General features: G+C 43.5%; 1 protein-coding gene across 1 annotated transcript in view; it reads left to right on the top strand.

Moving 5' to 3' along the window:
- Nucleotides 1–926: 926 nt before the first annotated feature.
- Nucleotides 927–13,831, top strand: part of disc1 (DISC1 scaffold protein) — a 31,587-nt gene continuing 18,682 nt past the window's right edge. The window contains exons 1-8 of the mRNA XM_007894446.2: nt 927–1,159; nt 5,128–6,185; nt 6,544–6,613; nt 6,814–6,970; nt 7,621–7,741; nt 9,399–9,631; nt 11,812–11,866; nt 13,524–13,626. Coding sequence (XP_007892637.2) covers nt 1,045–1,159; nt 5,128–6,185; nt 6,544–6,613; nt 6,814–6,970; nt 7,621–7,741; nt 9,399–9,631; nt 11,812–11,866; nt 13,524–13,626 — 1,912 coding nt within the window. The 5' untranslated portion in view covers nt 927–1,044. The remainder of the gene's footprint in view (nt 1,160–5,127; nt 6,186–6,543; nt 6,614–6,813; nt 6,971–7,620; nt 7,742–9,398; nt 9,632–11,811; nt 11,867–13,523; nt 13,627–13,831) is intronic.

Raw genomic sequence — 13,831 nt, 5'->3', positions numbered from 1 at the left:
CCAAGGTGCTGGACAGTTGAGAGTTTGCACTCAAGCTGGGTGTTGGATTCAAGAGAGGTGGGGGTGGGGGCGGGATCAAGGGGTGGGTGTGGAGTTCTGTAGCTCAGTGGTTAGAGCACTCGCCTCGCAAGCGAGTGACGACCTGGGTTCGATTCCCAGCAGGGCAAAACCTTGGGCAAGTTTCCTTACTCCGCAAGCCTGACAATAATCCCTCAAATAAATTGGTCACTTCAACCTACGACTGCTTGTGGGACACTGCTGTGTGCAATTGGCTGCCACATATATACAGTCAATTCACTTTACAATATATTCTGTGAAGCGCTTTGAGACATCTAGAGCTATATCAAATGCAACGATTATTATTATGGTGAAGGCACGGTCAAAGAGGGAGATTTTGAGACGGACCTTGAAGGTGGCAATGGAGGGAGGCGAGGGGAGGGGAATAATTTGGTCATTCCATCCACGACTGTTTGCGGGACACTGCTGTGCGCAATCGGCTGCCGCGTTTCGCCCACAAATATACAGTGTAAAAAATTATACACAGTATACACAGTATGCAGTATATTCTGCAAAGCACTTTGAGACGTCTAGAAGACGTGATACGGCGCTATATCAAATGCAAGAATTATTAATATCGATTGTAAAGTGGGTAACGTGGATTTCATACTCTCCTTTGGAGCTGTTGCAGTAGACAGACGAGACAGACAGACAGTGTGCACACCGAGGAGCAGTCAGTGAGCGAGCGAGCACGTCAGTCGGGGAGGGGTTAGTGAGCGAGCACGTCATTCGGGGCGGGGTTAAGTCATTCGGGGCGGGATTAGTGAGCGAGTACGTCATTCGGGGCGGGGTTAAGTCATTCGGGGCGGGGTTAGTGAGCGAGTACGTCATTCGGGGCGGGGTTAGTGAGCGAGCACGTCATTCGGGGCGGGGTTAGTGAGAGAAACCGTTAGAGGGCGGCGCGCGCAGCCCGGTGGGGACCGTTACGGTTGGTGACAGGCGGCACCGCGGGGCTCGGGGAGGGAGAGGAGGAGGAGGAGGTGGAGGATGTTCGCTGAGATGGATTTGCTGCTGGACAAGGTCCCCTCACCCACAGCCACAGCCACAGCCTCCGGGCCCGGAACCAGCGCCGACTCGTGGCCTGGGAGAGCGACACGGACAGGTAAAAAAAAGATCAGAAATAGCGGAGAGGGTCTGGAGGCCCTCCTCACCCCACCCCGCCAGCCCACCCCTCCCCACCCCACCCCAGCACCCCCTCCCCACCCCACCCCACCCAGCACCCCCCCCCCTCCCACCCCACCCCTCACCCCACCCCACCACCCACACCCCCCCACCCCTCACCCCACCCCTCCACCCCACCCCAGCACCCCCACCCCTCCACCCCCACCCCACCCCAGCACCCCCACCCCACCCCAGCACCCCCACCCCCACCCCCACCCCCCCCACCCCAGCACCCCCACCCCAGCACCCCCACCCTCACCCCAGCCCCCCACCCCACCCCAGCCCCCACCCCACCCCCCCACCCCCACCCCCACCCCACCCCAGCCCCCCCACCCCAGCACCCCCCCCCACCCCACCCCACCCCAGCACCCCCCACCCCAGCACCCCCACCCCCACCCCCACCCACCCAGCCCCCCCCACCCCACCCCAGCACCCCCACCCCCCACCCCCACCCCACCCCAGCTCCCCCCACCCCACCCCACCCCCCCACCCACCCAGCACCACCCCCCACCCCACCCCCCACCCCACCCCAGCCCCCACCCCAGCCCACCCCCTCACCCCACCCCAGCCCCCCCACCCCACCCACCCCACCCAGCCCACCCAGCACCCCCCACCCCACCCCCACCCCACCCCACCCCCACCCCAGCACCCCCCACCCCACCCCAGCCCCCCCCACCCCCCCACCCCACCCCACCCCACCCCCCCCCCACCCCACCCCCCACCCCACCCCAGCACCCCCCCACCCCAGCCCCCCCCCCCACCCCACCCCAGCACCCCCACCCCACCCCAGCCCCCCCACCCCAGCACCCCCCACCCCCACCCCAGCACCCCCACCCCCACCCCAGCCCCCCACCCCAGCCCCCCCCCACCCCACCCCAGCCCCCACCCCACCCCAGCACCCCCACCCCCACCCCAGCCCCCACCCCCCCCCCCACCCCCACCCCAGCACCCCCCCCCCACCCCACCCCAGCACCCCCACCCCACCCCAGCCCCCCCCACCCCACCCACCCCCCACCCCACCCCCACCCCAGCACCCCCACCCCAGCCCCCCCCACCCCAGCACCCCCACCCCACCCCACCCCAGCACCCCCCACCCCAGCACCCCCCACCCCAGCACCCCCTAGGCAGCAGTGACAGTCCCCGGGCCCAGCGACAACACCTCCGTCAACATCATTGCAGTTCATTTGTTCCCTTTCCATGATGGCGTTTTATTTCTTTTCTTGCCTGCAATTTCTCAACTACCTCACCCCTCCCTTCCCCCTCACCCGCTCTCTCTCTCTCTGCCCTCCCATCACTTCCTCAATCGGTGTCGCTTTCCCTGTCCTTTCTTAGGCCATGGAGTGTTTTTGGTCCAGCTGCACATCAGAGCTGCTTCAACTGGAGTCCGGGTCGTGTTCGGTACTGAACATGAGATCCATAATAATATAATAATAATAATAATAATCCTTGGCTTTGATACAGCGCCTTATCACATCTTCGAGACGTCTCAAAGCGCTTGGCAGAACACACCGTAAAGTGAATCGACTGTGTATTTCAGGTTCCAGCAATGATCCTTGCATTTTGATACAACACTTTGCGCGTCGAGGGGACGTCCCAAAGTGATTGGCGGGGTTTAGTCCGGCAGTGCGCTGGTTGGCGCTCTCATCTCGCAGGTGAGAGGACCGGGTTTCGATTCCCGGCTGGGTATACAACCTTAGGCAAGTTTTCTTACTCCACACGCCTGTTTGCCTAGCGGTAAGTAGGAAACTGGTTGTTAGACGATTGGTGGATCGCATTCTGGGGGTAATGATCCCTCCAAAAAAATGCTGTGCGTAATTTGCTGCTGCATTTTGCCCACAAATATACAGTCAATTGACTTCACAATGTATTCTGTGAAGCACTTGAGACATCTTGAAGACATGATAAGGCGCTATATCAAATACAAGGATTATTATATATTGTAATAGTGTAATAATAGTGTAATAATGTTTATGGCCTTTTTTTTCACTACCACGTTCAAAAGGACTTGCCATCCCAAGTGAACAAGTCTTTCCCATCTATTTAAGCTTGAAAGGCAGAGGTTAACCTTGTTATAAAACATATGCCACTATCTGCATATCTACAGTCTTCACTTATTAACCACATATTTACACGTCGACTCATATCCACATATCTGATTAACTTATCGAAGAGTAAGCCAGAGGCCACTTCAGTTGGAGAAGTGTGAAACATTTACAAAACATGTTCTACAATGGGTATAAAACTCAAGCATAAAAATGATCAATGAATGGTGAATACTTTTCTGTTTATCAGTAACTTTTATGCAACATTGGTAATTTTTTAAGTCTGATCACAAATTCCCAATTTTAGTAAGTGGATTTCAGAAAAGAAAAACTCCCTTTTCCAAAAATTGTTACAACACAAGAGAACAGATAGTGCTTTCATAATTTCACAATATATGCATCATAACAGCAGCCTAATTTGGAATGAATGCTCAGTGGGGCCTAAATTACATATCATAAACAGTTCAGAATTGGTAATTGAAACTCAAAACTGCAGTGATACTAAGCAGGAAGTCCTTTTAGTCAGAGGAACTTTGTGTTGGTGGAGTGTATAGGGCATGGGACATCAAGAGAGACAGAATTCGCTGAGCGAAGGGAGTAGCTGGATTGGTGTGGTTGAAGGTGGTCGCAGAGATAGGGTGGGATGAGACCTAGAGGGATTTGAACATGAAGAAGAGGTTCTTGAACTCGATCCACAGGGATCCAATGGAGCTAAGTGAGGATGGGGTTTGTGCAGCCGTGCAGGAGAGGATTTGGCCTTCACAGTTCCGGATATTCTGGAGCTTGTGTAAGGAAGAGCTGGAGAGACTAGTGAACAGAGCATGGGTGTTATTAAGCATAGATGGAAAATGGCATGGATGTGGGTCTTCGCAACGTGAAGGGAGAGGCAGTGATGGAGGCGTGCAATTTTTAGAGGTGGGGAAAGCTGAATGGGTCAGTGCACGGATGTTGGGTTTGAAAAGCAGTTGAGAGTCAAACAACACACAAAGGTCCGCCCCGGCTCCTCATGGAAGAGTGAGCATCCATGCAGGTTGAACAGGTTGATGCTATCGGTGCCTGAGGTGAAACGGCACTGACAGGAGCCAAACAGGAGAGCTTTCATCTTGTCAACATTCAACTGAAGAAAGTTAGAGCTCAGGACTTGATGTCTGACAGGGAATTGGTCAGAATAGTATTGATCTTGGAGTCAAGGATGGAGGCAGAGAGATAAAGTTAGGTATCATCAGCGTACATGTGGAAGTGTATGTGGACGATCTGACCAGGTGGGAACTTATAGCCCGTGAATAGGAGAGGAACAAGGATAGAATTCTGAGGAATGTCATATATGACAGTGTGGGGGCAGGAGGAGAAGCCGTTTGAAGAGACCATGAAGGTGGAGCAGAGAGGAGAGGCCATGGAGAAGGGTAGTGGTTGACGAAGTCGAAGGCGGCAGAGAGAATGAGGAGGTAGAAGGAGCCCTTGTTGCAAATGGAGAGAATGTCTCGAGTGTTTAGGTGGATGCTAAAGATTGCACGGCACTCTTCAAAAAGAAAAGGGAGCTTCTCCCAGTGTCCTCGCTAACAATCATAGAATTATACAGCACAGAAGGAGGCCATTCGGCCCATCATGTCTGTGCTGGCTCTTTTAAAAGAGCTATCCAGATCGATCCTATTCCTTCATATGAAATTGGTCATTCACTTTGTGGGTGTTTGTAGCGTTTGCTTTTTACAAATTGGCTGTCTTGTTTGTCTTATGCGCTTTGGGACACTACTCAATGTGAGGGGCGCTATATAAATGCAAGTCATTGTTGTTGTCTACAAATACACAGTCACTACATTTACAGTAAGTGCTACAAAATTTACCTGATGCAATTCTTTTATTTTTCTAGATGGTTGTGGTTCATTAATAACAGGAGTTCATTGTCGCAAAAAGAAACTTTCAAAGAGACCAGGGTACATGAAGAAAGATGTTCAGGAACAGTTAAGTCACCAACCAGTTGTTGGTTTTCATTTGACACCACAGCAGGTAAAAAACAACAGAAATACCTGCGGAGATTTTTCTTCTGACATTATTAAACCTGAGGGACATTGTTTAAACAATCCAAAGTGTCTAAGGAAGAACAAAATCACAGAGCATCAGAATACATCTTCAAAGCACATATCTGCAAGAAATACAACTTTCGGGACAAATATAATTCCATTACAAAATAATCGGTATTCTGCTGCAAACTGTCAGTGGACTGACTGTGGTGGTGGTTCATGTTACACGGAAATTAATACTGTTACAGAGCAATTGTCAGAAGGGTGTCGACAGAAACAGGATGTCTGGCCTACACTGTATAAAAATGAAAATACTATGAATATTACCAAGCCACAATCAATGCCTGATCTGAATAAACCACTGTACAGTGAAAAGATACAAATAGCACAGCCCCAGGATACAGACGAAGAGAAAGCCAAGTTAGCTGATATCTTCAATTCCAGCTTCAGTTTTATACAGTTGTCATTAAATTCAAGCAATACTAATTCTGACTGTGTAAATGAACTCCAGCAAGATAGGTGTGCTTCAGGTTCACTGCTACAAAAACAAGAACCACTGCAGAACCAAGGTTATAAAGTTAGTACATCAGCAACAGAGCAGTTCTGCACCAGACGTTTGTGGGAAGATGTTGAAACTTCTTGTTGGCATTCCTGTCAAAATGTTAATAAATTTGTTAAAGCTACACAATCAAAGGATGGGCCTCAGGATTATGACTTGCTGTCATTAGATACCGATGCCCCACTTCTGTTCTTAGCTGATTCTTCTGACGGCTCTTCTGCTGGTTCATCTGTAACTTCAGGGTATGGGAGCAGTATTACTGCAGTTGACCAGAGATGTAATTCTTTAATGAGGAAATATGAACCGATTATTCAAGACTGTCTGCTTGAAAACAGGACACAAATAAAGGCTAGTATCATCGGAGTACTTCAAACAGTTTAATGTTGCATGCATTATTGTGAATGAAATGTAAATGCAGCCTTAAAAGTATGAACAAAACCATATGCTATTTTAATTCCTCCAAGAAAAGCTTAACATTTCTTTGCATGCAAGTTCTGTTATCTTTCCCCGTTATATTCCCTTTATATGTATTATATATATAGAGCATTTGCACTCATAATACTATGTACCCCCCCTCCCAATTAATTGTATTAGGAAACCTCCAATCAATTTTACTGTCAAACAATATCACAAGCAATTTTCCTGCATTTTGGTTCTTCTGCTTTTCACCATGCTGAGTTATTGGTTCTGCTTTTCATCTGTGCAGCTGCAATCCTTGATTCTGAAGCTGCAGAAGCTTCAGAAAAAAGCTGTTCAGGAAGATGATTATGAAAAAGGTAAGTTTTAGTGAATATTTCTCTTTGTGTACCATCAATTGTATTATACTCAGATCTGAAAATATTAATTTCTGACATTCAGTGTTAAACTTCAGTTTGCATTTGTAACAATAACCACCAAATAATTTTAATGCTACAAAGAAGTGTTTTTTTCCTTCATGAATGATAATAATGACAATTTAACACTAATTGTACCTCAGCTGATAGTTTCAATAAGAAGTTGGCAGAGCTGAAACAGGAGAAGAGTTCCTTAAAGTTCCAGCTACCTTCCTATCAACCTTGTATTGCACGATTTTTGGAAAAAGTCCAACTTCAAGCACAAGTTCCTGTGAACGAGACTTCTACAATATTTTCTAAGTACGTCCTTTATATAAAATTTTTAAATAAAGGCAAAGATTAGAAGGAAAGCTTGTATACTTTAATTTGAACTCACAGTTTAGGCTTACACTCTGATGCAGTGTTGGGGGTGTGTTGCATTGCTGGTGGTTTAGTCCTTCAAATGAGACGTTAAACTAAGGTCCCGTCTGCCTGTTCAGGTGGACGTTAAAGATCCATGGCACTATTTGAAAAGACAAAAGGAGTTTCTCCTCATGTCCTGCTGAACAATCCCCTAAATCAAATAGATCACTCACTTTGTGGCTACTGTATATAAATTAGCTGCTGCATTTGTCAGAAGTACACAGTAAAATCCTGTGAAATGCATTATTTTGCACTAAAAGCCTAAATTGGTAAAATCAAGGTAGTTAAACTGGTACATGACATCAAACTAGTAAGTGGGGTAGAAACTATAGAATCAGAAGTGGCCAAAACTTAATGATTGAGAGAAATAAATGTAAATTAGCAACAATAACAATCAGCTATTATTCAAGTTTTAGTTGTTTGTGTGGAAGTCGAGAACTCTTATAAATTTTTCTCAGTATTGGGGTGTGCTAATCTTTTATGATCTCCAAATCATAACCATGTATGTATTTTTTTCAGGAGTAGTTTGTAACATTTTGTGTACTTAGCAATGCAGGTAATTTCCACTTGAAAAGTTTTGAAAATGAAGCTTCAGATACAAGTCCTGTAAACCTACAGATATCATGGTCAAGGAGAACTCAGCTTATTCAAGAAAAGCAAAAGTTGCGGGTATGTGAACAGTACTTTGCTACATGTTTAGGTTTGAGACATTTCAAATCTGATAAAGCACAATAAAATGCAAGTATCTAGTATGATGACAGTTCTTCAACAACAACAACAACAAAATTACAATCATAGAGCGCCTTTCACATCGGGAGGATGTCCCAAAGCGCTTTATTGCAATTCATAGTTCCAACACAAGTAAGTTCTCCTTGCAAAATGTGACATTTGGCCAAATGTGACTGAAAACATTCTGGCTTTATTCTCAGTCCTCCCATTGTGAATCAATCTGGCATAATCAGTTGCTGGAGGCTTTCAATGTTTTATTCTGGGCTACCTATGATTAATGTGAATGATTCAACATTTAACGGAAGAATGTTTTTACTAGAGCTTTTTCTCCATCTGCGTAATGAAAATTTTGTAATGCACACTTCATTACATCATTGATTAAGAGACTGAAATGTAATAGATTTTTTAAAAAAAACTTTACAAAATCCACTTGATGATGATAATGTGTAAGGGTGAACATACGATGAGTAGATAGAAACCGGAGCCATAAGAGACTAATGCCACTGAAAACTAAGAAAAGTTATCTTTCAAAATTTGTTCACCAAGGACAAAGCTTGTCTATTTTTGTGCTGATGTTAAAAAAATGCACAAATTAAAGCACAGCACAATATTCACACAGTTATGAATAGTTCACAGTTCAGTTGTCTTAATATAACATAAAATTCAATCTAACACCCCCTTTGATACACATAAGATTATCCTTGTAGATTCTTGAGAGAATAGCAGGGCTTCAGAAGCACCCTCTGGTTGTACTAATGATATCCATCTGGACAGAGTAATTTCTCTTATTGAATGTACATGTAACGAAATACAACACAAGTTTGTGTAAAGCTCCTTTGGATAATTCAGTCAGATCAAACGATGCCTGTTATCTGCTAAAGACTAGATAAATTGCACACAGTATAAGCTGTCTTCAAGGAGGCTTGAACAATAAGACACCATCTCTCCTTCAGAAATATCAAGCTTCCTCCCATAGAAGGAGAAAGATGTGCTGTGAAAGAAAAAAATGAGAGTGCTTGAAGTTCTACAAAGCATGATGCAATCTAAAGCCACGCAAGTCTAAAAAAAGACACCAGATGCCTTTATTCAAATGTTTCAGAAATTTAATTCTGATATTCCTAGTATATCTGGTACCACAGCTTGAACTATTATTAGTGCAAAAAGAAGAGATTAATCTAATCCATAACACTGACAGCCCTCATTGTGATGTGCACCACCAGTTTTTAAAAATGACACAAGGAAAGATGAATAAACACCAACAACAACTTACATTTATATAGTACCTCTCACACAGGGTATAGTGTCCCAGAGTGCTACACTACGTCTCAGAACACTTCTCCTAAAACAAAAAGAAATAAAATACTTTCCAATAGGTTAAACTCAATTGAAATCTAATTAATATTTTAGTTTAAATTATTTTAATACATTCTAATAAACTTTTAAAGTCTGACATACTTTTCCAAAATACAACAACAATAACTTGCATTTATATAGCACTGTTAATGCGGGGTAACGTCCCGGAGCATTTGGTAGCGTTGGTATGAGTATTATATTTGAATGCAGTTTACGTATTGAAATGCTTTCTATTGCAAAACAGAAAGAAATTGCTGATCTTAAAGGACAACTGGTAGTATTGGAAACTAAAGATCATCAGCTGAACTTGGCAATGGAAGAAGAAAAGAGACTCATCCAATCACAGGATTCTGAACTTTGTTTCTTATCAACTGTGTCAGCTAATGAATTACAAGAACTGAACAAATCTTTGAATGATATTCTGGCCTTGCGAAATCAAATTGTCTTCAGTGCAGAACTTCCAGAACATATAAAGAGGTAAAAGAATATTGGATCAATATTACAAGATAGTCTTCCAAATCTGTCTGGGAACAAACCAATTTGTGAACTTATGAGGATATTCAAATCAACTGTTAATGTTCTAGGCTCACTCTTCTTCTCCCTATCCTCACACCAATTTACGTATTAAGGTGAAAAAAATTGGTCTTTGAAAGGGGGAGGAATCTCCAAGGTCTGTTCACTAAATATCCCCGTCAATCTGCACTTATGTTAGTGTGTTAGTTTTTGCTGAAAAACTCCCTAAAAAGTACATTCAAGGATATTTTAGATGGATAGAATTACTTGAATTTTTCATAACATAACATTTACATTTTTTTCCATAGTAAAAATTGAATATTTTTATTTAAAACAACCAAAAATGAAAAGCTGAAGTGATGAGTCAGTGTGTCAGCTACACTTTAGAATATTTTATTAGTTTGGCAGCATGACTTAAATTGGAGAAGACATGTATTTATGATTTCTATGTATTCTGATGACCCTTCCCTCTAGCACTGGTCTTTGAAGGACAAACATGATTTGAGATTTTATATTATGAGTAATGATGTTTGTCAGGAAAATATCAAATAATTTCTTCACTATCAAATTGCCTTGCTGGTATATTTGTTACATTTTAACTGCCAGAAGCTATGAAGAATTCTTGTTTTCTATTGTCTATATTTAACATTGAGTAGTTTTTCCTTCAATTTTTCCTCTCCTCTCCACAGGTTAGTCACATGCAGGCATACATTTCCCTGGGCACTGGCCACCATCTGGTATCACAGGAAAGTGGGAATTCTTGTGTGAGTGCAGAAAGTTAGGGTTGGCTGGATATTTGGCAGCATAGGGGGCTTACATCTGACACCGCACACCCCATCCCCAATTCTTTTCTCACCTGACATCCATACACAAGCACCTTCTAACTGGAGACACTTCATAGTGATCAGTTACCTCTGGGTCATTGAGGACAACTGCAGTAATAATAATTCTTACATGTATATGTTAAAGATCTGATGGAACTACTTTTTTTTAAAAAAAGGAGTTTCTCCAGGTGTATTGAAAAACAAACCTCTAATTAAAATTGATCACTCACTTCATGATTGTTTGTGGGACACTGCTCACGCAGATTAGCTGCCACATTCGTGTACAAAGTGGTCATTACACTTTACAGTAAAATCTCGTAAAGTGCTTTGAGACGTGTCCTGCATGTATCCAATGCAAGGATTCTTTTAAATAGTATTAGATGACCTGAGAAATATTCCGAACTCTGTTTACTATATTTTAGGCTGACATTCCAGTAGAGAACTGGAGGTGTATTGCATCGTCAGAGGTGCCATCCTTTGGATGAAACATTAAACTGAGGTCCTGTCTGCCTATTCAAGTGGACATTAAAGATTGCACAGGGCACTATTCGAAGAAAGAAGGGAATTTCTCACAATGTCCTGGTCAACAATGTCCCCAAATAAAATTGATTATTGACTTTATGGCTGTTTATAGGACATTGTTGTTAGTAAAGGGACAGTCCACTGTGGAACTGAGTCATGCAGACCAGAAAGGTTCTTGGATCTGTGCAGTGTATGTTGATATCAACCAATAGATGCCCTGATGATCCTCACTGCCCTCTCTCAACCATGATGAATTGCCCACTTGGGTGAAGTACTGTGGGGACCCAGTGCTATGGAACCATAGTTGTCATTATTCTAACTTCAATAACTGGAAAACTATGAGTTGATCATCATAAGATTTGTCTGACGATAATCCAATAAATGGGAACTGGCATGAGTTCTTGTCTGACTAACCTCGTAGATTTAGTTGAGAAGGTGCCATCCAAATTAACTTGTGTAACAAAAAGGTTCCATGTGGCAATGGGAGGATGCTTAGGTGGATATTGTGTAAGGATGCAGTCAATGGGCTGAAGTGGCCTCTTCATCTGAACCTCATGATATTGTGATTTAAACATAAGTCAGCACTTTTATCAGAAAAAGGAACAAAAATAGAGAGCGAGGAAAGCTGTAATTTTATGATTATCTTCAGTGTTTCCCTTGCGATATTTCCCTTGTGAAAATAGTGTTGATTTCCTTAAGAAAAGCTTTTTGAGTTGGGGAGTGGTTCTTAGGATTACAGTTGAGAAAATGACTTAAAAATTATCGGAAAGAGTAATTGAAAACATATTTTGTTCTCAGGCTCCAGAAGAAAGAACAATCACTAAGCATTGCCATAAAGGCAACAACTGCCAAGGTAATGTATATCTAATTTTAAGAAATACGTACAAAACTCCTTTGCAATATTTCAGTATTTTCTGATCATGGTAACTTTACTGTACACTACATTTTTTTCCTTTTATTTGGTTTTGTTTATGTATCCTCAAGAGTGAAAATGTATGAAGTAAAGAATTGAAATGCTCAAATTAATATATTTTTCTAAATAGCGTAAAGAAATGCAAGATTTGTACCTATTTCTACAATAATCCCACCACTGACGATTGCATTGGTACAGTTTCAGAGAATGCTTATTTTAACTACAAAAGGTTTTACGATAGGGAGATAGAAACAGGAGAAGGCCATAGAAATTTGTTCAACCATATTATTATGTTATTTTTTGGCATCCTCCAGACACTCTATTAAAGTTACTGGCTCCCACAGTCCACGGAAGGTACATTCTTGGGTGGGGAGAAGAATGATAGAAACACAACAATTTACATATATATTGTGCCTCACATGCAAGGGTTGAGCGGGGAGAGGGATGGGAGGGAGACCAGGTCAAAGGTGTGGAAAGAGGGGTGAGGTGAGTGGTGCGGGGGGATTCGTATAGGAGGGAGTTGGCAGAGGCAGCCGAGCAAATCCCTCAAATTTTACCTGAGGAAGTCCATCACCTTCTTATATTTGGATTTCGAGTTGAGAATGGAGACAGTATGGGAAGGTGGGCGGCGGAGATGGTCAGTAGTGAAGAAGAGGAGCTTGAAGTTCTCTGCATGATTCCTCAGCGTGATTCTGGAGTAGAAGGTGGGATTAGTTGAGTCAAGGGCATGATAGTAGTCTTTGATATGGTCCAGCCAGATATGACGAAGGACCAAGAGGACAGATTTGAGCCATGTGCATTCAGCAACACTGGCCTTAGACTGGAGTGGAGGTAGATGTTGTAACAGGTTTACTTGTGGGGAAAGAAGCAGTACGGGATGTGATGGGAATGAAGGTGCTGAAGGTGGAGGCGAGGGAATTGTTCAGTAGATTGACTGAGAAGTTAAGATCAAGATGGGCAAAGGGGTAATGTGTGGGGGGTGGTGGTGGCAGGGATTCCAGGAGTAGAAAGCGATGGTTGTAGGTTTAGTGGCAGGGAAGAGGGTGAAGGGGATAAGGGAAATGCAGAAGTGACCACCTTTAAGATGTTGACATTCGTAAGCCCATGCGATTCTTCCTACTTTTGTCACTATGTAAAGACAACTGCATCCAAGCCAAATTGAGTTCAGATCCTCAGATGTTATCCTCAGGCTATATAGTGCTCTGGTCAGGTCGCACTGCACGCATTTCTGGTCAGCAGCATAAGGGGGCTGTGCAGAACAATAATTCAGGATACACAAAACAAAAGGACAAGAGTTGCAAAGAGCGATTTCAGGATAGACATCAGGAGGTATTTTGTTACCCAGAGCCCAGGTAATGATTGGTTGTCAGGAAGTGTCATTGAGGGCAGCACACTGGATTAATTGTTTTTTGATGCTGTGATGGGAGGATGGCAGAGTGGGTGTTCTGGAACAATGGGATCAAATGGGCCAAAGAGTCTTCATTCAAACTGATCTTGTGAGGTGAACAAACCACTTTTTACTTTCAATGGTTGAGATATGAATCACAACTTATCTCTGTTTCTTTATGAACTGATTATTTGATGTTTATTTATTTAGGCCTTTAGCAGTCAGAAATTGTGCAATAACTTGAGGAAGAAAGTGAGCGACATTGAAACACAACTTCCAATTCTCTTTGAAGCCAAAATGTTAGCTGTCTCAGGTAAGCTGTATCAGATAACCAACATAATTTAAGTAATTCGCTGGTTAACAAAATTACAAGCTTGTAAAATTGGATAAGTTTATTTTGGGGATTTATTGTCTGGCTATGTTTTATTTTAATCACTATTTGTTCGCAAAGTTCTACAAAAGTAGTATAAAACATGGGACACTTTTCCCAAATGTTTTTAAATAATGAGTGAATTTTA

The sequence above is a fragment of the Callorhinchus milii genome, unplaced genomic scaffold (assembly GCF_018977255.1).
Source record: "Callorhinchus milii isolate IMCB2004 unplaced genomic scaffold, IMCB_Cmil_1.0 Scaffold3, whole genome shotgun sequence".
NCBI lineage: Eukaryota > Metazoa > Chordata > Chondrichthyes > Chimaeriformes > Callorhinchidae > Callorhinchus > Callorhinchus milii.
This window is presented reverse-complemented; position numbering and strand designations above follow the sequence as displayed.